The 26491-nt window shown below is 59.5% G+C and overlaps 11 protein-coding genes across 11 annotated transcripts; all 11 read left to right on the forward strand.

Annotated features, from left to right (window-relative positions):
- Window positions 1-1460: 1460 nt before the first annotated feature.
- On the forward strand, window positions 1461-1673 carry LDBPK_221550 (hypothetical protein, conserved; the record flags this gene model as incomplete). The annotated part of the gene is made up of 1 exon (XM_003860281.1): window positions 1461-1673. One exon carries the CDS (start codon window positions 1461-1463, stop codon window positions 1671-1673), a length of 213 nt encoding a protein of 70 aa, XP_003860329.1.
- A 776-nt stretch (window positions 1674-2449) lies between these two features.
- LDBPK_191570 (choline/Carnitine o-acyltransferase-like protein) lies at window positions 2450-5047 on the forward strand (the record flags this gene model as incomplete). The annotated part of the gene is made up of 1 exon (XM_003860282.1): window positions 2450-5047. One exon carries the CDS (start codon window positions 2450-2452, stop codon window positions 5045-5047), a length of 2598 nt encoding a protein of 865 aa, XP_003860330.1.
- A 964-nt stretch (window positions 5048-6011) lies between these two features.
- Window positions 6012-7217, forward strand: LDBPK_191580 (hypothetical protein, conserved; the record flags this gene model as incomplete). Its single annotated transcript, XM_003860283.1, has 1 exon — window positions 6012-7217. One exon carries the CDS (start codon window positions 6012-6014, stop codon window positions 7215-7217), a length of 1206 nt encoding a protein of 401 aa, XP_003860331.1.
- Window positions 7218-8650: 1433 nt separating this feature from the next.
- LDBPK_191590 (inosine-5'-monophosphate dehydrogenase) lies at window positions 8651-10195 on the forward strand (the record flags this gene model as incomplete). Its single annotated transcript, XM_003860284.1, has 1 exon — window positions 8651-10195. One exon carries the CDS (start codon window positions 8651-8653, stop codon window positions 10193-10195), a length of 1545 nt encoding a protein of 514 aa, XP_003860332.1.
- Window positions 10196-12240: 2045 nt separating this feature from the next.
- LDBPK_191600 (hypothetical protein, unknown function) lies at window positions 12241-12987 on the forward strand (the record flags this gene model as incomplete). The annotated part of the gene is made up of 1 exon (XM_003860285.1): window positions 12241-12987. One exon carries the CDS (start codon window positions 12241-12243, stop codon window positions 12985-12987), a length of 747 nt encoding a protein of 248 aa, XP_003860333.1.
- A 943-nt stretch (window positions 12988-13930) lies between these two features.
- On the forward strand, window positions 13931-15052 carry LDBPK_191610 (hypothetical protein, unknown function; the record flags this gene model as incomplete). Its single annotated transcript, XM_003860286.1, has 1 exon — window positions 13931-15052. One exon carries the CDS (start codon window positions 13931-13933, stop codon window positions 15050-15052), a length of 1122 nt encoding a protein of 373 aa, XP_003860334.1.
- Window positions 15053-16013: 961 nt separating this feature from the next.
- Window positions 16014-17810, forward strand: LDBPK_191620 (ATP-dependent zinc metallopeptidase, putative; the record flags this gene model as incomplete). Its single annotated transcript, XM_003860287.1, has 1 exon — window positions 16014-17810. One exon carries the CDS (start codon window positions 16014-16016, stop codon window positions 17808-17810), a length of 1797 nt encoding a protein of 598 aa, XP_003860335.1.
- Window positions 17811-18652: 842 nt separating this feature from the next.
- LDBPK_191630 (hypothetical protein, conserved) lies at window positions 18653-19150 on the forward strand (the record flags this gene model as incomplete). The annotated part of the gene is made up of 1 exon (XM_003860288.1): window positions 18653-19150. The coding sequence occupies one exon, from the start codon at window positions 18653-18655 to the stop codon at window positions 19148-19150; it is 498 nt and encodes a 165-aa protein (XP_003860336.1).
- An 892-nt stretch (window positions 19151-20042) lies between these two features.
- On the forward strand, window positions 20043-20879 carry LDBPK_191640 (protein kinase, putative; the record flags this gene model as incomplete). The annotated part of the gene is made up of 1 exon (XM_003860289.1): window positions 20043-20879. The coding sequence occupies one exon, from the start codon at window positions 20043-20045 to the stop codon at window positions 20877-20879; it is 837 nt and encodes a 278-aa protein (XP_003860337.1).
- Window positions 20880-21339: 460 nt separating this feature from the next.
- On the forward strand, window positions 21340-22266 carry LDBPK_191650 (potassium voltage-gated channel, putative; the record flags this gene model as incomplete). Its single annotated transcript, XM_003860290.1, has 1 exon — window positions 21340-22266. The coding sequence occupies one exon, from the start codon at window positions 21340-21342 to the stop codon at window positions 22264-22266; it is 927 nt and encodes a 308-aa protein (XP_003860338.1).
- Window positions 22267-22812: 546 nt separating this feature from the next.
- LDBPK_191660 (ATG8/AUT7/APG8/PAZ2, putative) lies at window positions 22813-23190 on the forward strand (the record flags this gene model as incomplete). Its single annotated transcript, XM_003860291.1, has 1 exon — window positions 22813-23190. The coding sequence occupies one exon, from the start codon at window positions 22813-22815 to the stop codon at window positions 23188-23190; it is 378 nt and encodes a 125-aa protein (XP_003860339.1).
- Between the last annotated feature and the right edge of the window lie 3301 nt (window positions 23191-26491).

Genomic DNA, 26491 nt, shown 5'->3' on the forward strand with positions numbered 1-26491 from the left:
GTGTGCAGTTGACTTCGGTGTCGCGCGCCGAAGAGTGTGCAGCACCTCGTTCTGGGGGCACTCAGCTCCACGAAGTGCTCCCGTGTCCAGTGCTCCGCCCTCCAGCGGGCGGATCGTAGTGTGGTTCGCGTGACATCTTTCGCTGTGGAGAATGTGAGGAGTGCGAGGTCATCAGCGAAGAAGGCGCGGCGTAGTCCGGGGGTCTTGATGCGCTGCGCACTCAGCCGGTCCACCACCATGATGGAGAGAGAAGGGCCTCGGGCCGATCCCTGTGGGACCCCGCACGGAAGCCGGGCCATCTTGGCTTTCCTCGTGCGGAAGCAAGCACAAACACGACGGCAGGCCGACAAAGTCATGATCCGGCGAGTGTGGTGCGGGTCTGCGTTGGACCTCCTCAGCACCGTGATCTAACGAGCCAGGAGTGCGAGCGTGGAGCCGTGAGGAGGGAAGCCCGGCTGCTGTGGCTGGGGGCCTCTCCTCCAGACGGCTGCGCAGATTGCTGGTCAGCGTTACAGGGTGGTAAGACGCGGGGCCATCATCGGGCTTGTGCGGCCTCAGGAGGTGCTCGCGGTGCCCCTCTTTTCCAGGTAGCAAGGACGCGGCCGGTGGCGACGCTCTGACTGCAGATGTTCAGCAGTGCCCTCTTGCCTTGCATCCGGAGGGCCTTGACGCTCTCAGAGTGGGCTCCGTCGAGGCCCCCGGCCGAGCGGCAGTGGCGTTCGCGGAGCGTCATGTGGAGCCGACCCACCGCGAATGGCTGGAAGGGTGTGGAGCTGGGTCTCAGTGGGACGCGGGGTGGGGCTGCCGGGTGCCGCACCGACTTCGGCTTTTGCATCGCCAATTCGTTGGCCTGCTCTCTCGCGCTGTGGTGGCGGTAGCCTTGCATCGTCGCTGGGGGTGCCGGGCCATATCCCCCCTCAAAGTGGAGAGTGGACCGGACCGCGCACGGGTCACTTGGCGCCGTGGTGGCGGCGCCCCGGTCCTTGATGAAGCAGCCGAGCCCCGGGGTGGCGTCCGGTGACGCTTCCGTGGCCCCGTCTGCGCTGCGCCGTGCCGGGGTGTCGTTATCGCCTGCACAGGCCAGGCATCCGCCCTTAAGCCGGTCGTGCGGGGGTGGCCCCTGCCCGGTCGGATCGTCCTTTCGCGTCCCACGCCGGGTAGTGCGAGCTGGCGCCCACTCGAATCATGCGAGAGCTGAGCGCGACGTTGCTTGGCACCTGATGGAGAGAACTTCCCGAGTCACCAGGTCACTCTTAGGGGTGCAGCCGGAGGTGAGGTGTGTATCCGTCTAGTAGGGCCACCGCGGCAAAGCCAGAGCGCCCCTGCTGAAACATCGTTCTTTGGAGCGGGAGGGGGAGGTCGCACACCTGTGCGCATGCCCTGTTGTGCGAGCACGGAGACGCGACAGCCGCGCTTCTTTCCTCCTGCTGCACCGGCACGCTGATAACCCACGAGGCCGAATGCCGTGGTGGCATGCCCTCCTCTCGCAGAATGCAGACTTGCATCGAGGATTCGCCAAGGAGCCAGGCCCTACCAACACCGTTCGGCGCCGTTTAGTCCAGCGCAGGCTCGGCCCGGGATCACGCTCAACACCACCGCAACGCAGCCAAAGCCGAGATAAAACGGGAGGCGGACGCGTACGCGTGCTGAACCTTCGACACGATTCGCAGTGAGCTTCTCCGAACTGCTTGATGGTCGCACGTCTCTGCAGCACCGCGCTGACCCATACCTGTCCACGGACACCAAGAGCCCGCTATTCATACCCGAGGGCAGGCTGCAGCTCTCGGTGTCCCCACGAAGAGTGGGTGCACTGCGTCCTTATTCCACGCTGAGGTGACCGGCATCATGAGGAAAGAGAGGAGTTTTATGCACAGAATAGTAAGTGCAGAGAGGCTCATGTGCGCTTGGAGCTCCAACTTGCAGAGGTGGACACCGAAGCCCGAGCCTTCTCTTTTCGAGGCCTTGCTCGCTGTTAGCTGGAGGAGGTTGGGAACCTCAGCAATGGCGTTGGAGAGTTGCCCTCCGCCCTCATCCCCTCTCTCGCTTCAGTCGCTTGTTCTCGGGGCCATGCCGAGAGACACGCGGGAACGTCGTGTTTGGAATGTGATCAAGATGGTGTATGTGATGTCTTTTTTATTACTTGTACGTTTCGTGGCGCAGTCAAGGAAAGGGGTAGCGCCCTTTTCTTGATGGCGCACAATGACTGCAGCTGTTCACCACCTACTCGCTATTCCCTGCTGTCTTGCCGGCCCCCGCCTCCACACTCATACATTGCACGCACGGAGGTGAGTCGACTTCACCACTTCGCCACCTCCCCTCCCACTCGCACCGCCGTCTCCCTTGTGTGCCCTTACAGGAGGCGTGCGACGCGTCCGCGGTCGACCTTCTTTTGTTTCTTTGCGCACGCAAGCAGAAAGACGCTTTCGCCCACGCTCACATCGCACTCGTCATGGCAGAGGCGTTCTTGAGTCAGCGGCCGCACCCGGCGAACCAGACGAGGGACGCGGGGTCTTCTGTAATGCAGATGCGCGTTTCGTGGACGTGCAACGGCCTGGATATCCACGTCCCACCTCTGCGGTATATTTGGCGTGGCGTGCACCGTTCCATCGTGGACAACATCGACAAAGTTTCCGCAATGGTGTACCCCATCCCCTTCTCGTGCGTGGTCGCCTGCGCTGCCGGGTCGTGCGTGTGTGTGTGGTATGTACCGCAGACGTCCTGGGTGCACACCAACCCAGCCAGCACGTGGCTGCGCTACTTCGACTCCATTGTGACACCGCTCTCGCGGTACCTCCCCCCGTCCTTTCAGGCACCCGTGCTCTGCGCAAAGGCGTGGGCCGTCACGCTCGCCGCGGCGACGGTGCTGCACCGCTTCGCCTTGCGCAGGCTGCTGCAGTACAAGGGATGGATGCTGGAGAGAAACCCCCAAAAGCCGTCGTGGCGCACGCGCGTGTGGTCGCTGGTCATGCGCGCCTTTTTCACTCGCCCGTCCATCCCAAAGACAAGAGTGTACGGGAGCTGCCTTCCCAGCGTACCGCTGCCCTCGCTGCAGCAGACGGTGAGCAGCTACCTCTCCAGCATGCGTTCCCTTTACCATCAAAAGGACAGCGACGTAAACGAGTGGCTGGAGCTGCGCCGGTCCGCTGAGTCCTTCCTGCTCAACGAAGGTCCATCACTGCAGATGTACCTGCGACTGCAGAATGTGATGGGCCACAGCTACGTCCCTGAGTTGTGGACCCGAAACGTCTTCCTTGCCGCGCGCGACTCGCTGTGTCTGCACTCGAACTTTTACACCGTTCCTTTTGCGACGCACCTGCCCACCCCTCTCCCCGAGGCGCGCGCAGCGGTGCTTATTTACCTACTGACGCGGCTCAAGGGTCACATTGAGCGCCGTACATTGTGCCCCAACTTCATTGGCCCTCGTGATTGTGTGCCCCTGTCCATGGACCAGTACTCGATGGCGTTTAACACAACTCGCATTCCCGGACGTGAGGTAGACGTCCTCGAGCATCGTGGAGAGCGGGAGAACAGCTACCTCGTCATTCTACACCGTGGCCGCATTTATCAAATGCCAGTCATTGACCCACAGACGGGGCGCCAGCTCACCCCGCATCAGCTGGAGGTGGTGCTGCACCAGCTGCTCTTGGAGGTGGAGGAGGAGGTGAGCACCGGCCGCGACGAGTCTGAGGAGGACGACGCGGAGGACACGCTGGAGACGCTCGGGAAGAAGCGCTCATACCGCGTAGTGGAGGCGCTGCTGCCTGCCCTGACCACCGCATCCCGTGCGCAGTGGGCTGACGTGCGTACTAGCTATCTGCTTCACGACTCCAACAACAACGGCCCCTTGCGCATAATCGAGAAGGCGTTATTCGTGGTCAGCTTCGATGAGCGATGTGGGATGGCAGTGCCTTCAAAGGCGAGCTCGGCCGTGGACGAGGTGAAGCGCCTCTCCATGGACTGCGCTCACTATCTCTGCGGCAACGGCTCCAACCTGTGGTGTGACAAGAGCTTCAATCTCGTCGTCCGCTCTGACGGGCATGTTGGCCTGCACGTGGAGCACTCGTGGAGCGACATGTCCACGTTTCTCGGGTTCTTCGAGCACGTGTCTGCGCAGGAGGAGTCTGCCGATCTCTGGTACGACACGGAAAGCGGACACGCAAAGAAGCTGCCCGAGGACAAGCGTCGTGCCAAGCCGTTCCGTGCCCCCAACATCGACAACCCGCTGTGCCCGAAGCGGCTGCGCTTCACCATCCACAAAAAGCTGGCTGCTGCTATTCGCCGGGCGCACACAGAGTTCCTCCTCAACACCAGCTCGCAGGTGGACCTCCACGTCGTGCGGTACAGCGAGTACGGCCGTGAAGTCCCCAAGAGCATGGGATGCAGTCCCGACGCGTGGGTCCAAATGGCTATTCAGCTCGCCCATTACATTGATCAGGGAGGGCACTTCAGCCTCGTGTACGAGTCTGTGCCGCAGCGCATGTTTTCGAAGGGTAGGACGGAGGCGGTGCGCAGTGTTACTGACGTGAGTAGCACCTTCGTGAAGGCGATGGCCTCCACTGGAGGTGAGGATGAGGCTATGTCTGCAGAGGAGAAGCGAGCACTGTTGATCGACGCCTGCGCCAATCACCAGCGCGCCGTGCAGGAGGCTGTGGCGGGAGGTGGGGTGGACAGGCATCTCTTCGCGCTGTTCATGGCGAGCGCTAGCCAGGAGACACCTTCCGACTTCCTTACCGCCGCCCTTCGCAAGACGAAGTGGAAAGTGAGCAGCGCTCAGGCCCATCAACGCAACCTGCTCGATCGACTCCACCCCGCAGGTGGCGGCAGCTGTTATCACGAGACGCCTGGGTTTGGCTTTGGCCCTGTATCCCCCGATGGCTACGGTATCTCCTACTGTTTCTGTGCCAACGAGGTGCTCTACGTCACTATCACATCCTACAAGAACTGCGACGCCACGTCGTCGCGCACCCTCGGCAACCACATGACGAGGGCTCTCGACATGCTGGGCGCGCTCAGCGCGTCTGGTCGCGACGACTCAGCACCGCGCTGAGAAAGGGAGAGTGAGTGCTGCAGCAGCTCGCGGCGACGTCCGACTTTCGAGGCTTCATTTCTCGTGTCGATAAGTACGTATGCGGTGTGCGGCCGATAGGGAGGCAGGGAGGTGGCGTGGCACGCCTTGTCTTCTCCTCTTGCTTCATGCTCTGTTTGGTGTCCGTCGTCCTTGGCCTGGTGCCCTACATTCGCCCCGTTAGTGTTCTTTGCCTCGTTGTCTTCGTTAGGCGCACAGCAATGGGACATCTGAGAAAACGAATGTGATCGATGCAGCGCTTGTCTTCGAGGCGCAGACGGGATGTGTGTCTGTCTGTATGTGGAGGGGAACGGCGAGTGAGAGGCACAACCATACGGAGATTGAGAGAACTCTCTGTCTTTCTCGTGTGCCCACTCCGTGGGGCTGTGCCCTCACCTCTTCTTGACACTGCACACTCTCACTCATTCAGAGGGACAAAGGCGAGCTGCGCCGATGACCTTCTTTGTGTTGTTCGCTTTTCGACTGAGGGAGCGTACAGGCGACAGACATGCATGTATGGACGTATATATATATATATATGCAAGCGAAATGCGAAAAGAAAAGGACACCCCCAGTAGCTTCTTCTTCCCCCTCCCCCCCAATCTCTCACACACACGCACACACGTCTGTACCCACGTGCAGGATGACCACCGCCACAACAAACGCTTACTTTGCTCAAGGTGCGCAATCTTCGAATACGCACCCGCACTCAAGTACACAAACTCGCACGCGCTAGAAAAGTGCGAGGCGGATCCAACTCTCCGCTATACCGCATCCAGCGGAACTGAATAGCAACATCCGTTCTCTAAAGCGTGGCCGATTCTCAACCCCTACCCAGGCGACAGTAGTGCCGTTTACGCGTTTTCTGCATTGTCTCTGAAGCCACTACACACGGAGCCGGAAGGGGGTCAGGGCACTGACTTCTAGTGCACGCGACACGCGATCAATGCTCGACTCAGGCTCCTCCAGCGCCGAAGGCGGCGCGAAGCGGTTCAGCCGCCAGCAGATCATTCAGCACGTCAAAAAAAGCTTGCTCTACACGGCGTTCGACGTCAGGTGGGTGCCGCAGACGGCGTCCTTCGCGGTGGTCGGACAGTACCCAAACAACCACGGTGCGCTCTCCGTTTATCAGCTGCACCACGGCGATGTGCAGCCGACGGTCGAGGTGCGGCTTCCTCATCCGCTGAAATGCTGCACGTTTGGGCATAACGTATCTTTTAGCAGCAGCGGAGGCAGCAGTGGAGGGAACACCAGCAACATCACTGCCGCCAGTGCGACGATGAATCAGATCGCGACTGGCGACTTTGCCGGCAGCTTGCAGATTTTCGACCTGAGCCGCCTCGGCTCGACCCCCTCAAGAGCGCCCAACGCACTGAGCGACGTGACAGCGGCTTCTGTGCTTCACATACCCCATGCACACGAGAGCATCATCAACGCCATCGACGGCGCGCGTTACTCGGGGCCGCCGGAGGTGGCGACAGGGAGCCGCGACGGCTCCGTCAAGGTGTGGGACACTCGCCAGTCTAACAAGCCGGTTGTGTCGCTCAACCCTGTCGACCCTGCTCGCGCCCGCGACTGTTGGACAGTACGACTCGGAAACAGCTTCGACCCGGACGAGCGTGTGGTCGCTGCGGGCTACGACAACGGTGACGTCAAAATATTCGACCTTCGCACGCAGAAGATGCTGCACGAGATGCACGTGAACAACGGCGTGTGCGATTTGGAGTTTGATCGGCCCGACATTCCCATGAACAAGCTCCTCGTATCGTCTCTGGAGGGTCGCGTGCGGTGCTACGACATGCGCACCTTGCATCCCAAGCTCGGCTACGCGTACGTGGAGGAGCGCGTATCCGAGGGGACGGTGTGGTGCTCTCGCGCGCTGCCACAGAACCGAGAGATCTTCTTGAGCGGTGGCGGTGGCGAGCTGACGCTGTGTCTCTACAAGTACCCGCCAGAGCGCACTCTGAAAGACGGGGATGGGCTTCAGCGCGGCGTGGCGGGCGCAGTGGAGCAGCTGAACAAGGCGAAGATCGGCGATCAGCCTATCAACGCGATGGACTGGAATCGCTCAAAGGAGGGTCTCGCTGTGTGCGCCTCTTTCGACCAGAGCATTCGGGTCATGCTGGTCACTAAGCTCAGTCTACTTTCGTAGCGACAGGGCGAGTAGGGGGTGGGGAGGGACGGGCGGAAAGACTTCGCATCACCAGAATGCGCACACGCCTGCATAGGCGCGCTGCGCGCTCTTTTCCTGACTTGTTCCTCATCGACAAGGGCCTACAAACTGCGTATGTGTTGTGCGACTGCGGCCTTGTTTGCCCCCCTACCTCCCTCACCACTGACATATCTGTCTCCGTTTGCATGCTTCGCGATGGCGCCCACTCATGGTGGTTACACGACCCCCCTTTTCTTCCTCTCGTCTCTCATCGTTGTGCATCACTTGTCTCATCTGCGTCGGTGCGTGCGGTTGCAGCGTGCGCGGCGGCGGATCGAAGGCAACGTGAACACGTGGGCGCCCACTGTGCAATCAGACACACACGCACACACACACATCCGTCCATAGTGGGATGCTGTTGTTGCTCGCCGTCATGTGCCTGTGCCGTTTGAGGAGTTCTTGTTTATAGAGGGCGGCTGCTGGGTCGGTGGTGCCTTTCTCGTGCCTGTGTGCGCGCGTATGAGCGATGACTGCAGTGGGCTGTGTGCATGCCGCTCCCCGTCCTCTCCCGTCTTCACTGCTCCTTTGCTTGCCTGTGGCTTCGCCTCCCCCGTGCGTGTGTCGTGCACAACACCGCAGACGGGAGCCGACCGTGCCCAATGTTGTACATTGTGCACTTATACCGAACCACCGAGCAGCAGCGGCGGCAGTGGAAAGGAATACAAACGAACACTCATGCGCACACCAACGGAAAGAGTACCCGACAAGTACAACATCGCTGGCATCCGCGTAGACGTGAAGCAGAGGAGAAGGCCAAGCCGGGGGTGGAGGCGAGCCTCACACCATGTGCAGGCCTACGCGAATTTGACCTTTTTGTTTCATGGAAGCAACGAAGGAAAAAGCGACGCCACTCTGCGTGCGGCTGTGGGCCGATGTATGATTTTCGTCTCTTTGTATGTCCCTCACCATGCCACGTCCCGACTTCCCTGCATCTTGTGGCGCTGTGCGGGGGGGGGGGGGCTACACGATATCGCCTCCGGCGACTGTCGTCTGTGCACGCATGCAGGCACTTTCGACGCCGAGGCAGTGGCGGTGAACTATTCTCACGCTTGGACGCCCCATTCTTGTCTCTGCCGCGCGCTCTACGCTGATGCGGACGCTCACACGCGCGTCCACGTTCGCAGCCCACTGCTCTCCGTCTTCTCTCTGTTCATTTGTCTGCTTGAGTCGTGCATTTCTCTTCAGCGTGGCGGCGACATACTGCGCGTCCCTCTCTTGACCTCCCTCTCAGTCTTTCGTTTTATATACCGTCTTCCTCTCCCGACTCTCTCGTTCTCCGGGCCTTCCCGCTGTAGCGCAGCCCTTCAAGGCACATTCGCCCTTCGTGCACCTGCTTCACTTGCGTGTGCGTGCGTGTGTGTGACATCGACGCAATGGCGACCAACAACGCGAACTACCGCATCAAGACCATCAAGGATGGCTGCACCGCCGAGGAGTTGTTCCGGGGCGATGGACTGACGTACAACGACTTTATTATTCTGCCAGGCTTCATCGACTTTGGCGCTGCCGATGTGAACATCTCCGGCCAGTTCACGAAGCGCATCCGCCTCCACATCCCGATCGTGTCGTCGCCGATGGACACCATTACGGAGAACGAGATGGCGAAGACAATGGCACTTATGGGCGGCGTCGGTGTGCTGCACAACAACTGCACGGTGGAGCGGCAAGTGGAGATGGTGAAGTCGGTGAAGGCGTACCGCAACGGATTCATCTCCAAGCCCAAGTCGGTGCCTCCGAACACTCCCATCAGCAACATCATCCGTATCAAGGAGGAAAAGGGCATCAGCGGCATTCTTGTGACGGAGAACGGCGACCCGCACGGCAAGCTGCTTGGCATCGTGTGCACGAAGGATATAGACTACGTAAAGAACAAGGACACGCCGGTATCGGCGGTTATGACGCGACGTGAGAAGATGACGGTGGAGCGTGCACCGATTCAGCTGGAAGAGGCAATGGACGTGCTGAACCGCAGCCGCTACGGCTACCTGCCTATCGTGAACGAGAACGACGAGGTTGTCAATCTCTGCTCCCGTCGCGATGCTGTCCGCGCGCGTGACTACCCGCACAGCACACTGGACAAGAGCGGTCGACTCATCTGCGCTGCCGCAACCTCAACGCGCCCGGAGGACAAGCGGCGAGTGGCAGCTCTGGCGGATGTCGGCGTTGATGTTCTGGTTCTGGACAGTTCTCAGGGCAACACGATCTACCAGATCGCCTTCATCAAGTGGGTCAAGTCGACCTATCCGCACCTCGAGGTGGTGGCGGGAAATGTGGTGACGCAAGATCAGGCCAAGAACCTCATCGATGCCGGCGCGGACGGTATTCGCATCGGCATGGGCAGCGGCAGCATCTGCATCACGCAGGAGGTTCTAGCTTGCGGTCGTCCTCAGGGTACGGCGGTGTACAAGGTGGCACAGTACTGCGCGTCCCGCGGCGTTCCGTGCACTGCTGACGGCGGCCTTCGCCAGGTCGGCGACATCTGCAAGGCGCTTGCCATCGGTGCCAACTGCGCGATGCTCGGCGGCATGTTGAGTGGCACAACTGAGACGCCTGGCGAGTACTTCTTCAAGGGCGGCGTGCGCCTGAAGGTGTACCGCGGCATGGGGAGCCTGGAGGCGATGAGCCAGGGCAAGGAATCCGGCAAGCGCTACCTCTCCGAGAACGAGGCGGTACAGGTTGCACAGGGCGTGTCTGGCAACGTCGTGGACAAGGGCTCTGCCGCGAAGCTCATTGCCTACGTCTCGAAAGGGCTCCAGCAGTCGGCGCAGGACATCGGCGAGATCAGCTTCGACGCGATTCGCGAGAAGATGTACGCCGGCCAGGTGCTTTTCAGTCGCCGCTCCCCCACGGCCCAGGGCGAGGGGGGCGTGCACTCGCTTCACAGCTACGAGAAGAAGTTGTTTGCAGCCAAGATGTAGGACGTGCAGGCAGTTCTCTTCCCTTCGCCTAACTGTCCTCCCCTCTCGCGTCGTCTCCGTGCCCTTCTCTTGCTGCTGCTTGCGCTTGAAAAAGCGCGTGCCTTGATCGACGACTTGGCGCCTTTTACTGCTGCTGGCTTGCTCAGCGTCGTGGAACACACGCAAGCAACAGACGCAGTCCACACATCCCCCCTCCCAAGAGGTCAAGTTGCACTCACGGGCTATTCTGAGCACGGCTTGGATGAGACCATCCCCGTCATCTTTTTTCCTTTGCTGCTATGCCTTTCGAGCCCGCCGTGCAAGAGGTATCCACCGCGTGCCACCTGAAATGGGGCAGGAGGGCTGCAGAGGTGCACGCTTGCGCGACTCGGGGGGACAGCCAAAGAGAGGGAGAGAGCGGGGCGCAGTTGCTCTTGTCCATGAACTATGCCTGTGCGCCACTCAAACTGCCCAGTGCGTTTTTGTGCGCATCTTCATGAAGAGAGTAGCAACCTCTCATATGGAGAAGACTCATCAGCAACGTGAACGTCATCGGCAACGTTTGGCAGGCGCCTGGGAATGAGTCGTTCCTCCGTCTCTCGCGCCTGTCTCCTTGTGCGTGATTTGTCTTACTTTTCCTTGCCGAACCCCTCTACCAACGAGCCTGCCTCACCGTCGGATGACAAGGCCTCTTTTCAACGCAGGTTGACACGTAATCTTAATCGATATAACGCACTCAAGGTAAAATATATCACATTCCCCCTCGCCGCCGCCGCCGCCTGCCCTGTCGTCTCACGCCGCACTCCTCGGCATCGCTTTGGGTGAGACCCGCCGACGCGCCATCCCAAGCAGTGCAGGCGTTTGCAAGCGTGTGCGTGCCTCTCCCTCTGTTGTTGTTGGCATTTCTTTCGCCACTGTGCTCTTCTCTCCTTTTTATCTGTGCTGAGTGGCGCTTCGGCCTCGTAAATTTTCTCCAAGCACACGCACACAAACGTTCTGAGGGCCGCCGTCGGGCTTGTTTGTCTTTCTTCATGCTTGCCGGCGTGACCTCCCTACCGAGAGCGAGGGCAGTCTCTACTCCGCCTTTGAGGCAGAGAGAAATCACGACCTCAAAATGGACGCGCAATACATGAGCGGACCGCGGGTGTATGTGTGCGTACGTGATTCGGTGTGGGTGGCTCCCAGACGCCCTCATTTCTTTCTTCGCTATCAACGTATATCGCTCCCACTCACATCGATAGCCTCTCATGTGGTGTGCCTGCGTCTTTGCCGTGTTACACGAATGGCGGTACCTCGAGGCTTTCACTTGCGCCCTGCGCACGTTCACCATTCTCGCGCACAACTCATCCAGTGGGCTCTGCCGTCGTTTGCGGAAGAGAGTGGTGCTCGCGCCACCGACGTACACATCGAGGGTGTAAGCGTGTCCCTCTCACTTTGTGGCGTGCGTCGTTGCCAGGAGCGGTCTCTTCGCATCTCCACCTCTCCCCAGCGCAGCCTGCAGATACACCTCTTCCATGAATCTCCTTTCACCACGTGCGTCTGCCCGTCTCTCTTCGGCATGGTATCGTCTTGCGGTCCGTCCGTCGTGCATGCGCGTTGCACTCTGTGCAGTATCACCACCACCACCTCTACGCACAGGCAGAGAGAACACTATCGAGACAAAACTCCACAAGAGAGCCACAGAACAACAACAAGAAGCAGCACACACTCCGAAGCTGCTCACACACACACCCACACACACACATATATATATATATATATATTTGTTTGCCTGCGTGCGCCCTTCTCCACCTCTCCAGCCTCGCCAACCATCCCTCCACTTCCTCTTTTTTTTTTGTTCTTGGCATTACAGCCCCAAGATGCGTCAACGCAAAGGCGTGCCGGCCCCTGTGGTCCCATCCGCCACCGCTACGTACGCGGCATACCCAGGCAGCTCGGACAGCGCCCACACCGCGCACCAAGCAAGCTCAACGAACACCCGTGACCTCAACCACCGAGCAGCAACCACTGCCGCAACGGCTACAGATGCTGACTCGTTTCAGCGGCGTGCAAATCGGCTTGAGGAGATGGAGCGCTCCCTCTACTACACGCCGCAGCTCTTGTGGCTGCAGGTGATGGACCGAATGCCGTACGAGCTCACTCACTACTTTGTGTCCTCCCCCCCACCCCACCACGAGGCGATGCTGAGTGGAATTCGTGAGCAGTACGGCCGGCCGTACTCCGCAGAGAAGCCGTTCGATGTCGAGCTTCTGGGCCGCTTGTGGAACGGCCATAGCAGGGTGATGTTTGCGACGGACAACCTGGTATTCTCGGCAGCGGCTCACTCGGTGAGTGATCGGTGGAAGGAGATGGGCTTTCAAGGCACTGACCCCTCAACGGACTTTCGTGGAGCCGGCATTTTTGGCCTCGCACAGCTCGTGTACCTCGTGGAACACCACCCTGAGCAGTGGAGCGCGATCCTGACTCCCGACTTCATGGCCGCCGCCGCGGGGCTGAACGTGACGATGCGCCTCGCGACACTGCTTGGCATCAACTCGTCCCTGAACCAGTTCAGCAGCTCGGTTCTCTCCACATATTCCGCGCGCGAGGCGCGTCTGCGGTTGTGCCGCTTCATCTTCGATCCGAGCGTCGATGTTGCCACTCAGCGACTGAGCGAGGTCTACTGCTTTGCCATGCGTCTTCTGCATTACCGATGGATGCGCTCGACGCGCAACATCATGGAGCTCAATCAGCAGCTTAGCAATATGTACACGGAGCTGGACCGGCTGCTGTTTCTGTGTAATACACTAGAGGAACTGTGCAGCCTCCTGTGATGGGGCTGAGCTTTCCGTTCTCTCAGCAACGCCGCCGACGAACGCGCATTGCTGACAAGAAAGCCTCCAGTCCCGCTCCGTCTGCGGGTATTATGCAGCGACTGGAGCAACGCTATACTCTGCTTCTCTCTTCTGGGTCACGCGGCTGGACACCCCGCACCTGCGCGTTTCTCTAATGTGCGTCAAATGTGTGTGTGTGTGTCTTGGGTGACATTGTGTTGCTGACACGTTCCCTTGTCTCTTCTTCCGAGACTTCTCTCGCTTAAGCTCGCGCGTTCTTCGTCAGCTGTGAAGGGTGGACACACTCGGGCTCCTCTCTTTTCTCGTGCCGGCCTTCTGTCGCTCCGTTGCTTCGCCTTTTGCCGTTCTGCCCTCTCGTGGTGGCACTCTCAGTGCTGGAAGAGATGCTGAGGAAAAGACCCATGGGGGGACTCGTTGCAGATTCTGTTTGTTCGCGTCTGTGCTGGACGCAACCCCTCTTCCAGTTTGTGCATTGTGTACGCACACCGTGTCTGTACCGGCGCTCTGCACTACCAGCCCTGCTTTGCCTCTACGAAGCCATGGCCACACCGGCGCGTCGTCGCCCCGAAGGGAGTAGCCCCGTCTCTGTGGTGCTCCCATTCAACGAAGTCTACGTGGCCGCAAGGCGACTTATTGATCACTGTGCTCATTCCTCGTTTTTTTTTTCCACCGCTTCGTCCCGCTGTGACGTGTGTGCAGACGCTGGCACACACTCAAATTTGCTGCCAGCACCCCACCCACACAGACATGCACACACTTTTCGAACACTAGACGCGCTCTCTCACGCAGTGCGCCGCTGTCGCTGTTTTGGTCCTCTAGGCCTTGCTTTACTGTGCCACGCGACGAAGAGGGCGGAAATATAAAGCGCACACAACATATCGATTCTCGGGTCTGCCAGAAGAAAAGACTGCGAACCTGTTTGATGCCCCTCATTGGCGACTGCATGCGCCAGCTGGCGGAGCAGCTGAGGGGCTGCGATGGTGTCGTCGCTGTGGATCCATTGGCGTGCGCCTCATTCCATGAGGAGACTGCGGCGCGCATCGCACTAGAGGCTCTCTCGTTGCTCCTCTTGGATAGGCCCAGTGAGCGGCGCACGGACGGCATGTGTGCACATCGTCGAACGTGGTGTGGCATTGGCGTTTTGCGTGGCCGGGAGAGTGACGTGGCCTACAACTCTGGAGAGGGCGCCAGCGTGCTATGGAACGTTGTCCCTGTCGCCCTCACCGTGGTGCCGTGGCAGGTGGAGCTTCCACGGCGGCTGCAGGATCTCGTGCTTTGCCAAGGCCACTTTGCATCCATCGACCAGCTTGATTACGGAAGCAGCGATGTCGGCCCCGTCCCGGACACCTTCCTGACGCGCGAGGCGGTGGCCTTGCTTTGTGGGCTGCCACGCTGCCGCGTGCAAGCGGTCTCCGGCCGCTTCCCTCTCTTTGGTCGAGTCGTACCTCCCTCTTTTTCGGCGGCGCCTCGAGGTGTCACGGCAACGGATGCGACCTGGTCGTTGGTGCCTTCACGAGAGGTCTCTCCTGCTCGATCCGCAGCGGCTGCACAGCGGCACGCACGCCGGCTGATGCCCTTCCTGGTGAGCGGCTTGTCATCTCTGATGGAGCCGTTTTCTCTGCGGAACGATAGGTCTGTGCCGGAGTGCTGGGCCGTGGTTTCTTACCCAGATGGACTGCCGCGTGCAGAGGCAGCGCGTGAGGAGGTCGACGGTGTCTCTCGTGACATCAGTGACACTGCCGGAGCCGTCTCCTCACACGAAGCCAATGTGCACGAGTCTGATGGCTCCTGCGAGGCGGCACCGTTTTTCATTCTGCCGTCCCACCTGCTGTGCCGCTCGCTGCGCGTCGCGGTTGGCTGGCAGAAGATTTCGCCCTCCTCACGACCATTAGTGTCGGAGGTGCTTCAGCGTCTCTGCTGCCTTGTGGATCGTATTGCACTCCGCACAGACCGAGGCGTCACACTCACATCCCGGACAGCCTGTAGTACCGGTCAGGAGACGCTTTCTGCCACCATGACGATTCAAAAGGCGTCCAGCATGTGAGCTTCGACACCATGGCAGCCCCTCCACGGCGTTCTTCCGAGTTCTCGCGCACGCGTTCGTTTTCTGTGTATTCCCTTTCGATATCCCACCTTTGATGTCTTTTGTCCCTTTGATGGCGCGTGCTGTGCCGCACATCACCCGCGCCCCGTCAACGGGCTAGTCTCCTGCTACATGTCCTTGCCACCCAGAACGAAAAACAAAGAGGAATGCGCACCAGGGGCGCGAAGGGAGCGCCATCTTCTCTGCAGCAACGCGCCGATGTAGCGTGTGCCTCTCTCGCTTTCTCTGCAGTTGGAGTGGCGTCTGTTCATGTGCCAGACACATCGGATAGCGCAGGTGGTGGTGATGGACAGAGGTTGAGGAGGTTCATGCGGGTCACGTGCCCTTTCACGTTCTTGACTCCTCTCCACTGTGCCTTGTGTGCACATCCCATTTGATGCTTGCTTGCTGCTCCTCGCTTCCACGGCTTTGTTTCGGTGTGGTGGCACACCAGAGTCCTTCCCCCGGGGCGACGCGCTTCTTCACTGTCCATATACTGCCTCACCTGCGTCTTCTCTTGCACTTCTCTCCCTCTCATCCATCTCGTTGCGCGACTGTTGCTCTGGGCGACACCGCCTCCTCTCCATCTCGTGACACGCACACAAGCATCTTCGGCTTGACAAGCACTCCTCGATTCCCGATACCATTGCAGCAGCGAGGCCGATGCAGCAGCAGAGCGGCCACACCTCTTTTTAAATCCCCTCGATCTCTCTCCCGCGTCTTCTCATCTATTCCTGTTGCTCTTAGCGAAGTCCTTCCCTTTAGCGTGCGTGAGCTTGCGGACTGTCGCTGTCGCACGTACCAACTATTGGCCTTCCCGCGCGCTTTCTCTCGCACGCACGCAGTGCTAGGCGGCTGCGCGGCTCAGCGGTGACTGCACCGCCCGGCCTCATCCGCGAGATTTTCCTTCTCTATCTACACAATGGATCCTCTGCAACGGGAGGCGTCCAAGAACGGTGAGGAGGGGGCGGCGGGGGCAGAGAGGCCCTCCTACTTCCGCGGCTTCTTCGACGCAGAGAAGCGCCGCAAGGTGGTCAACCATGACCCTACCGTAGGCCAGGCCATTGGCGGCGCCGTTGTAATGGCACTCCCGGTGGCGCTCATCATAGTTTTGGTGATGCGTCGACACGCGCGCCTCGCCACTCAGGAGGCGTCCGGCGCCGCGCCGAAGGAGGGCGGCTTCTTCAGCGAGATGCAGAAAATGATGCGGCAGACCATGAATCCGATGGGTGAGAAGAACTTCAAGGTGTCGGTGAAGGACACGAAGTTTAGCGACGTCATCGGTGTACCAGAGGCACTGGCAGAGGTACAGCAGTACGTCAACTTCCTGAAGACGCCGCAAGTTTTCACCCGGCTCGGCGGCCGCCTACCGAAGGGTTGCATTCTCACAGGAGAGCCCGGCACCGGCAAGACGCTGCTCGCAAAGGCGGTGGCCGGCGAGGCGAGCGTTCCCTTCTACAGCTGCAGTGGTGCTGACTTCATCGAGGTGTACGCCGGCTCCGGACCAAAGCGAGTGCGCGAGCTCTTCGCGGCGGCCAAGAAAGATGCCCCGTCTGTTATCTTCATCGACGAGATCGACGCCGTCGGCTCGCGCAGCAGCGGGAACGGTGCGATGGGTCTCAGCAGCGAGGAGAATCGAACCATCAATCAACTGCTGGCCGAGCTGGACGGGCTGCAACCGAACGAGGCGGTTGTCGTGTTCGCGGCTACGAACTTTGTGGACAGCCTAGACAAGGCACTCCTGCGCGAGGGCCGCTTTGACCGCAAGGTCGAGATCCCGATGCCGGACAGGCAGGCTCGCCAGGACCTCTTCAACCACTATCTTAGCCGCATCGCCTGCGAGGATGCCGGGTCGCTCTCGAAGAAACTGGCCGAGCTGACTCCTGGAGTGTCGCCAGCCACCATCGCAGCCATCGTCAACGAAGGTGCTCTCAGCGCCGCCATAAAGGACAAAGCCGTCGTCGCCGCCGTGGACCTCCTCCCCGCGATTGACGACGTACTCGTCGGCAAGAAGCACCGCAGTCGCATGAGCGACGATGCTGCGAGAAGGGTGGCACTACATGAGAGCGGCCACGCACTCGTGGCATGGCTGCTGCCAGAGCAGACAGACGTGGTCAAGATCTCCATCACGCCGCGCGGCCCCGCCGGAGGCTTCACCCAGCAGGTCGGCCGCGAGGTGTTGGACATGGCGACTGAGTTTTCGCTCTTCACGGACATTTGCGTCATGCTGGGTGGGCGGCTGGCGGAGATGACGCAGCACGAGTCCCTCACCACTGGTACTCAGGACGACTACCAGCGGGCGACTCAGACGGCCATTCGTGAGTTCCTTGCGTTTGGTATGTCTCGCCAGGTCGGTCTCCTCTCGTACGAGCCGCAGCGACTCAGCGAGGGTCGCATGCACCAGAAGCACTCGGAGGCAGCGCATAAGATGGCGGAGGAGGAGGCGGCCCGGCTGGTCGCTGCCGCGTCTGATCACGTGAAGATGCTCTTGCGGTCTCATGATGCACTACTGCAGAAGCTCGCGGCTTCGCTCTTCGAGAGGAAGGAACTGCTGCGCGAGGATATAGAAGCGATTGTGGGTCCACGCCCTGGAACCAGCTCGGCCGTGTCGGAGCAGACGCGTGCGGCACTTCGCCGCTTCGTCGACGCGTCTGAAGCCGCAGCGCTGCAACGCCAGACCGCAAGAGAGGCGATGTGTGCCACCCTTTCTACTGCGTAAGGTGGAAGGTGGGTGGCCGACACAGATACACGCATGCAGGTGCAACTCCTGGTTGCCTTTTGTTCAGGCCCCTTCTTTTCTCTCCGTATTTGCTGCTCTCTTTTCGGTGCTGATCAAGCAGTGCTGCTGCCAAGTGGGGCGGCGCTGCTGATCGCACGGAGTGCTCATGCCTGTAGCTCACAGAGGTGTGTTGACACCTGCGGCCAAGTCGGTCGCGTTGCGCTGTTGTTGAGCGACGCTTGCTAGTTGTGCAAAGAGAGACAGAGGCCCGTTGCGGCACGCCCGCATCCACATGAACACAGATGTGCTGCCGCCGCACTTCGCCAGTGGAGGTGGGGATAATTAGCTTGGATCTGCATCTAAAGCAGCACCCCTGGGACAGACTTGTGAGCGTCCCCGCTGCGTTGAGCGCGTGAGGAGGTGTGCCTTATCCTGCACAGGGCGGAGTAGCTGAGGGTCGCCACTGTCGCTTGCCCGTGCAGGTCAGTGCGCCGACTCTTTCAGCGCCGCTGCTGTGAATCGGTATCTGGACAACAGCCTCGCCACGCTGACCCGCGCAAATCGCGCTGGTCAGCACTCTATCTAGTTGCTCTCTGCTCCTTGGTTTCGTGTTCGCATGCATCTGTTTGCCAGCTCCCTGTTTTCTTCCCTCTCCTGACTTCTTGATCCGCTCTCAAACGTCGACACCCCAAAGCAGCGAAAGAGCAAAGTCAGACACGCGACACGTTTCCAGCCGCGTGTGCGTGGCCGTGACCGTGTGTGTTTTCACTTCTACATCGCCCCTCTCCGCCGTCCCTGCTCATCTGCTCCCGTCCCTCTCATTCGCATTTAGCGTAGTCGCCATGCAGCAGCCACGCCCTGGGCCCGCCCAGGCGGCCCCGCGCTCTTACGACAAGAAGGCGTACCAGACCATCTACCCTCAGTACCTCGATTCCTACCTGACACCCAGCGAGGGCCGGCGTCTCACCAAGTCGCAGGGCGTCGAGCACCCGACGATGGAGGAGATCCTTCATGCACTTAGGGTTCTAGGCTACAAGGATGTCATTGTAGACCCGGCCCGCTCATACCCGCGGAGTCAGAGCACCACCAAGTTTCCAATGGTGCCGCGCGGATGCATCAAGGTTGCCATCAAGACGCCGGTGGACGAGCACTACATCAAGAGCGACTTTGACACACAGACGCGCAGCGCTGTGGTGAACAACATCGACACCAAGCAAGAGCTCCTCCGTCGTGTCGCCGCGCTCATCAAGGAAAAGATGCCAAATCGGCCGCAGCTGGCAACCGTGGAGGACATCATCACCACGTATAATCCCACACCGCAGCCGAAAAGCAAGAAGTAGCTGGTGAACCGACTAGACGGGTGGTGGCGGGGCACACGGAACTGGATATGCCTGCGATTGACACGCAGCATGGACTCTCTTTCTCTCTTTCTCGTTCGTTCTCTGTGTGTGTGAATGTGTGCGCCGGCGCACACATGCGCTTAGATCTGAGTAGCGAAACTGTCGACGTCGCTGCTGGACGACGGTCAAGGTCGAAAGAAGCGGTGAAGCAGGAAAACAAAAGACGAATGCGCCTCGAACGCGCGAGCTCCTGAGTAGCGGCTCGGCACCTCAGCGGGGCGTCACGCCTCCTCCTCTCTCTAACCTCGCTTCGCAGGAGGGAAGGCAGAAGAGGGCGACAAGGGCAAACGCCGATGCGTCGAGACATACCTGTGCAGCCTTTGCAACACGGCTCGAGAGGGCACATGTGTGGGGGCAGCGCGTGCGGCTCACTTCTTGCCGTGTTGTCCTCGCCACTAATGACACACCTGCGCTAGAAGACTGCGCCGGCGGTTGCATTCTCCCATCTTCTCTCTTCACGCCTCTTACCTGACTCCGTCGCTTTCTTCTGCTTGCCTCCTCTCCATACCTCGTTGCTCGTGAATCTCGCCTTCCTTTTTGTTTTGTCGTGTCTCTTGTTGTTTTCACGCGTTTGCATGTAGGGTCGACAGCAAGCGCGAGGCGCAGCTGACCTCGGTGTTCAGCCGGCCTTCACGAGTGTTCTGTTCTCCTCAACAGACTTCCCCGCCGCCTCACGCTCAACTGTAGCGCTTTAGTCCTCGCACAGCCACCTTGATGTGCACGTGCGTCGACACGGATGAGTGGCTTTCCTTTGTTCTCATTAGAAGACGCCTGCGACATCGAGGAGAAGCAGCACGGCGGGGCTGTGACGCTCTCCACTGCAGGCGGTGAGATGAGCGCACGGCGTAGTCGACTCCGCCGCGTTCGGTGGCTGCCGCACCAGCGCATCGTGGTGCTCAAAGAGGTCGATTTGTGGGCCGAGGACTGCGTAACGGAGGGTGTGGATGTCGTTGCGGAGCGACTTTGGCGGATGCGCATGGATGCGAGCCGCAACGGGAGAGCGCAGTACTTGGCCGAGTACCTGGCCCTCCATGTCGACTCCTCGCGCCACTATCAGTGGCTCCTAAGCAACTACGGCCCTTCGCTCCGGGACGTGTTGCTCACTTCCTCCCTGACTCCCTTCACAGAGGAGCGCTGCAAAGGCGTGCTGCGCCGTGTCCTCCTGGCGCTCGATCAGCTGCACCGCGTGTCCATGTACGTGCACGCCGACGTTAGCCTCGGCAATGTCTTGACTTCACCGTCGAGCTGTGACGACGTTGTGCTGGGGGACTTGGAGAGCGTGAGCCCGATCGGTGCTGTGCCTCGTGGGTGTCTTGGGTCATACCTCTTCATGGCGCCGGAGAGACTGGTGGACGGCGCACTGCCCCTCGCCCCTCACGACGACATTTGGGCGTTCGGCATCGTTTGCTACAACCTGCTAACGTGGGACGTGACGCATCCATGGTGTGCTCTAGGGACAGAGTCCGATCACTCGGAGAACTACTGGGCCTTCTTGGACCTCATGTCGAAGGCGAAGGACGTGCCGCCGTGCCAGCTCCTGTTGCAGTCGCCACTGTCACGGTGCTCCAAAGAGGCGCTGACGTTTGTTGCGGTATGTTTGAGTTGGGACCCGGCATGTCGCCCTTCTGCTGCGGAGCTGCTACAGCACAGTTGGATGCTTTCTCCATGATCGTGGCGCACGTGTGGATCTGCTAGTGTGAGTGACTTCACACGAATGACACGGAGAGCGGCGAAAACGAAAGAGGTGTAAGGGCATTCGATTTGGGGCCCACACTCTCCCACGATTCTCTTTGGCGCCGGTAGGCGACTGAGCGGCGCTGCACCTCCCACGTTCACGACAGTGAAAAACTTGTGCGCCGCTCCTCACCATGCCTTGTCTCGTGGCATGCGGTCTCTCTGCGTATGCCTCTTGTGACGCCGCCGCCACCGTGCACTTGGGCAGTGATGTGCGCACCGCTGAATGCGCTGTATTCTGTCTCTTCTGTTCAACTGCTCCCTCTACCGTTTTCCTTTCGCATCTCTGTGATATTTTGTCGGCGTTGGTCGTGGCCACACTTACCCCTGGCGCCTTCAACGAGTCGCGGCTTCAGGAGTGCGTGCGTATGCTCCAAACCCGAAAGCGACCGCAAATGCACCGAATCGTCAAGGTGAACGTCGGAGGGCGTTACTTTCAGACACGCCTCACCACGCTGCTCCGCTTCCCCGACACGTCTTTTGCCAAGATGTTTGAGGGACTGGCATCGACGAGCGCCTTACCGCCCACTCCATCGCCGCCGCCGCAGCCCACAGAGAGCGAGGATGTGTTTGTGGATGCTAACCCCGACGTTTTTGAGAAGGTTCTGGGATTTCTGCGCACCAACCGCATCCAGCTGCCCTTGAATGACGAGTGTCTGCGCGCCGAGCTCGTCCATTATCTCAATGCCTGGGACCTCATGCCGCATGCCTTCCCTGCGTCTGCTGCAGACGGTGCCGTGGAAGGGGAGGAGGCTCATCTCATCGAACTCCCCGACGTGTGCGTGGTGCAGCTGTGCGACCACATGCAGCACGACCAAGGTGTGAAGCGCCACGCCATGACTATCACCTACGGCGCCGACGGGTTTCAGCTCCGAAAACTCACGCAGATGATCCGCCGAGACCTGAATCAGCAGCTCTCCTCCACTTACTGGCAGTGCTACCAAACCAACGAGCGGGCGGCCTTCTTCGCGACCACCAAGGTGGCCAACGGCGCCGCGGACATTCTCACCACCTCCATCACGCAGCAAGTTGTCCAGCACACGGAGAGACTCGGCTACCACTTAGCCACCTCATATGTGACTCTGAGCCCCGATGTTGTGCACACGAGCGTGCGCATGCTCATCCACAACTTTATCTTTCGGCGAGTGCGGCTCCCTGCGTTGGAGGCTGCAGATGAAGCGTCGCTGCTGGGCGATGGGGGGGACGAGGTGGAGACATACCAGAACTTTGAGCCGCGCCCTGTGGGCCCGCGAAAGGTGCAGTGGGCGGACTCGCCATCGAAGCCGCCGGCACAGGACGTCTCCACTGACCTTTGGAAGTAACGTACGCCCAGGTGTGGATGCACGCGTGGGCGTGCGCGCGCGCACCGTCACCTAAGCAGCTCCTTCACATTTGATGCACACTTATGTGGCTTCATAAACAATAAGACACGATGATGAAGTGGGAGGCACCTTGCAGCCCTGCGCTAGTGAAGCTGCGCCGGCGAGTGCGTCAGCTGACAGCTACGCATCACCTGCGGCTCGGCGTTTGACCCCCGCCCTCCTCCCCCCTGTCGCCCAGTTTAGGCGTACACATACTCTATGGTGTTTCGCTTCCCTCTACCTCGTCTACATCTCTCCGCCCTGTCTGTCGCACGCTCTTCCAAAGAAGCACAGCCACCCATCACACACCCACAAGCCACACTCGTCATCTTCTCTTCGACCCACTCAATCCTCTTCCATTTGTTGCACTGACACGCACGCTATTACGGCTACCCGTGCCAACGCCGGCGAGAGAACAACGAAAGAGGGCGCAAGCGTGCGCATACATCTCTCCGTTCTCTTTTTGGTACTCCCCCGCTCTGCACGTTTGTTCACGAGCGCGTCAGCATGTCTTCCAGAGTAGCTGGGTCGTACAAGAAGGCGCACACGCTGGAGGCGCGCCTGCGCGATGCGGAAAAGGTCCGTGAGCGTGCTCCCGATCGCATTCTCGTGATTTGCGAGAAGGCAGAAAACTCACCCGTTCCTGATCTGGACAAGAGCAAGTTCTTGGTACCGCCGGACGCGACCGTTGGCGGCTTTCTCGTGAGCATCCGTCGTCGCATCACCATGGAGGCCGAGAAGGCGCTCTTTCTCTTTGTGGGTGACAGCGTCCCGGCAAACAGCACTCTCATGAGCGACCTCTTCAATCGCTACAAGGATGAGGACGGGTTCTTGTACGTGACGTACTCTGGTGAGAACACGTACGGCTGGCAGGGGCTGCACTAGAGGTCGGGATTGTGCGTCGCACACCCCCACCCCCAGTTTCCCACGAGACACATTTGTTGCTGCACATGCGTGCGCGTTCGCGTGTGTATCTGCCGTCGCCCGTGAAGGCGGAGACCCGTTGCCGCCGCTGCCCCTCTTGCTCTGGCTCCCTTTGCTTTTCTCCCTTCCCGCGCGCGCGTTTTCTTTCCCCTACACACACCTCCACCTACAGTGTGGCATGAATTTCTGCTTTCGTTTTTCTTTCGCTTTCTTGCGTTTGAAATATCCCGCACCTCCGTCAGAGATGAACAGCGCCCACGTGCATGACACACACCACGACATACATACGCCGATGTCTCTCCCTCTCCCTCTCTTCCTGCTCGCTGCTTGTTTTGTTTGCCCACTTCTCTTGTTTAGCTCGTTGTATGTGCGTTTTGCTTTCTTTCTCGCTTCATCTCTGTGTATGTGTGTGTGCTGTGCATATGATGGCGGCATCTCGGCTTGCGTGCCCGCACGAATGCTTCCCTTGTCACGGTATTCAGGTTGCATAGGAGAAGGGGGGGGGGACTACATCGACTCTTCCGCTGTAGCGGGGGTATTACGGACGTGAGTTGTATGCCCTTTGGCATTTTCGCGGCGACTTGTTTTTCTACGTAGATGTTTGCGGCGAACGCGACCTTTAAGAAATAGAGAGTGCTGACGAATCCGAGCACAGACTCGCGCACACCCACAAGGTCATGCGTCGATCGGCACCGGCGGCACTGCCGCCGCAACGGTGGAAAAGCCGGTGGCTCCGTAAGAGGGACAGGAGAAGGAGTAGTGCTGGATAAGGCGAGTGCAAACCCTGCGACCCCATCTTGTTCCATCACCGAGTCTCGCGCACGTCTCCTCAATCTTTTTTTTTTCTCTTGCTCTCTCTGCGTCGATAGCGCTCTTTGCCTCTGTGCGCCACTTCGCCCCTCTCGCCGTGTGCCCATCGGCACATCTTATCATGTCTCTCTCCCTCGCTCGCTTGCCATCTCTTTTTCTGTGCTGCCACTTTTCTTTTTCACTCCGCGTGCCTGGGCGAGGATTCTGAGGTGAACGAAATCACGTAAGAAACAAAACAAAGAGGTACATTTGTGTTTGTGGAGCAGGAGGAGGAGGGAGGGGGGGGGCATAACCTCTGCTTACACCATCATCTATGGAGCTGTGGTGCGTGGCATTGTGGAGTGCGACCACCGCTGCCGCCGACGCGGCGTTTCTGCTTCCCGTGTAGGATTGTGCTGTTCCCTCTGTTGAGGCGGTACAAGCGCTCCATTACCGTGGAAACGACTTCTACATGGAGCAGAGAAGGGCAAAAAGGGGAGGAGGGGCCATTCTCTGACGTTCAGGGAAGACGCCCTCTCATGTAGCTCAAGAAGCTCTTCCTTCATGTGCGTGCTTGGCGAGGTTGCACCCCATCTGATGCTATTTCTCCTTTCCTTTTATTCTCTCGTTCTCTGCCTGATCCGTTCAGTCGAGGTGGGTGCTCGCGTTCACGACGCTCTCTCACCATCGCCGCCGCCGCTGCTGCCGCTGCCTCTCTACCTTAGTGCCCTTTCTTTCATCACTTCACTCCTTTCACCCCCGACTCAGCCACACGCACACACACCTAACGACCTGAATAGGCGGCAGGCGCCTTTTTTTGTTGTTGTCTCCTGAACGTGTTGTGCGCCCTGCGCTGACTACGCTGATGGGAGGGGCGGTTGCCGCAGGCGGCTGTTGCTCCAGCTGACGACCCACTGCCTCCTTGGTGGTGTTGCCGGCTGCTCTCAGACAGTCTGTCTCTTTGTGCTGGATTGTGGCGCTTGGCGAAGCCTACACCGCAAAACGCGAGTCCTGTCGGAGGCAGCGCGCATGGACATTAGCGGGGGATTTTTCATCCTCTCTTGTACCATGAGTAGTGCTGTTTCGGTATCGCCGCTGCTCACGAGAAACGGGATGCCGTCCATTAAGACGTGTGTCTTCCTGTGCTGCTTGCGGCGCATTGGATGGGTGGGGTTGTTGCTTGCATAGTGGCGCAGCTGCTGGGTTCAACTGTGACGCTGGCCAGAATCATTGATTTCAACGCACCTTCACGGTCCCCCCACCGGTGACGGATGTGCACCCATGGTAGACGTTTATGGCGCCATCACTGTGGCCGAGTAGCAACCATCTGATGCTTGCCCAGCCTCTCCCTCTGCTGCTGCCTTCACTAGGCTGACCAGCAGCGAGCTGCTTTACTCCTGGACCTTGGGCAACTGCACCGTACGGGACTCCCGTTGTCGCGGTAAGACCCACCTCCTTTCTACAACTTCTGGGGAGGTACACTTACATATGAAGCACGCCACGACGTATCCATCGGTGTGGCGCAGCGTGTACACCGTTTCCACCTTCAACACGCCCGCCCCCTCCGTCTGTGGGCATTTGACTTCAAACGGCGGCGTGTTACTTGATCCTTGCACGATGGTGTCGGCTGCGCACTTGCCTGTCTCATCTTCGCTTGACAGCTTCGACGATACACAGGGCATGGCGGAGGCGGTGCTAGGCATTGCAGATGCCCATGGCGGTGATACTGCATCCGACACTACCTTGTCCCCTGCAGCGTCGTTTGCCGCTTACCGTAGGTCCGGTGCTGTGGAGGTGGTATGTGCGGTCACGCGTGGCCGCTTCCCCGCACAGAGACTTGCACCTATCGGACCTGCACCCACACATGCGCACCGTGCTGCCCCTTCAAACTCTTCCACTCGTTTTTCATCACATGTATGCTTGACGTTCTTGCACGGCAGCCAGGAGGAAGAGGAGGGAGGGAGGGAGGTAGAGGTAGAATAACGGACGCATACGGTAGCGAACGCTTCATCGCCGTACGTGTCCGCCATGCGCGACCCAGAGATGCAGTTTCTTTGTTGTGACGCTCGTATTGCCTCGGTACGTGGGCAGAGCTAACTGCTGAACACTTTCTTTTGAAGGAGATGGCAGTACGCACACCTCAACTGGGCACCATTTGATGTGCAACCGTCTCTGTGAACATTTTCAGAGTGCAGATACGGATACAGCTGAGGGGAGGACTGACAGGATCCAAATGGGTACTGAGGACTCGCGTAGGGACTCGCTGAACTTGTGCACAGATGATGATTGACTGTAACATCACAGACTTTGAGTCGCGATGATAGCAACCATGTCGCCCCAGTCTGACGTGCGCCGGCGCCGTGCACGCCGTGTGGGTGTGCGCGTGCGCATCTAGAGAGCTGTGCCTGTGTGATGTCGCGGGGGCCGTGCGTGCCCGCCGCTGCGCGTTGACATGATCGACACCTAGGCTGAT

Source organism: Leishmania donovani, chromosome 19, assembly GCF_000227135.1.
Source record: "Leishmania donovani BPK282A1 complete genome, chromosome 19".
In the NCBI taxonomy this organism is placed as follows: Eukaryota; Euglenozoa; class Kinetoplastea; order Trypanosomatida; family Trypanosomatidae; genus Leishmania; species Leishmania donovani.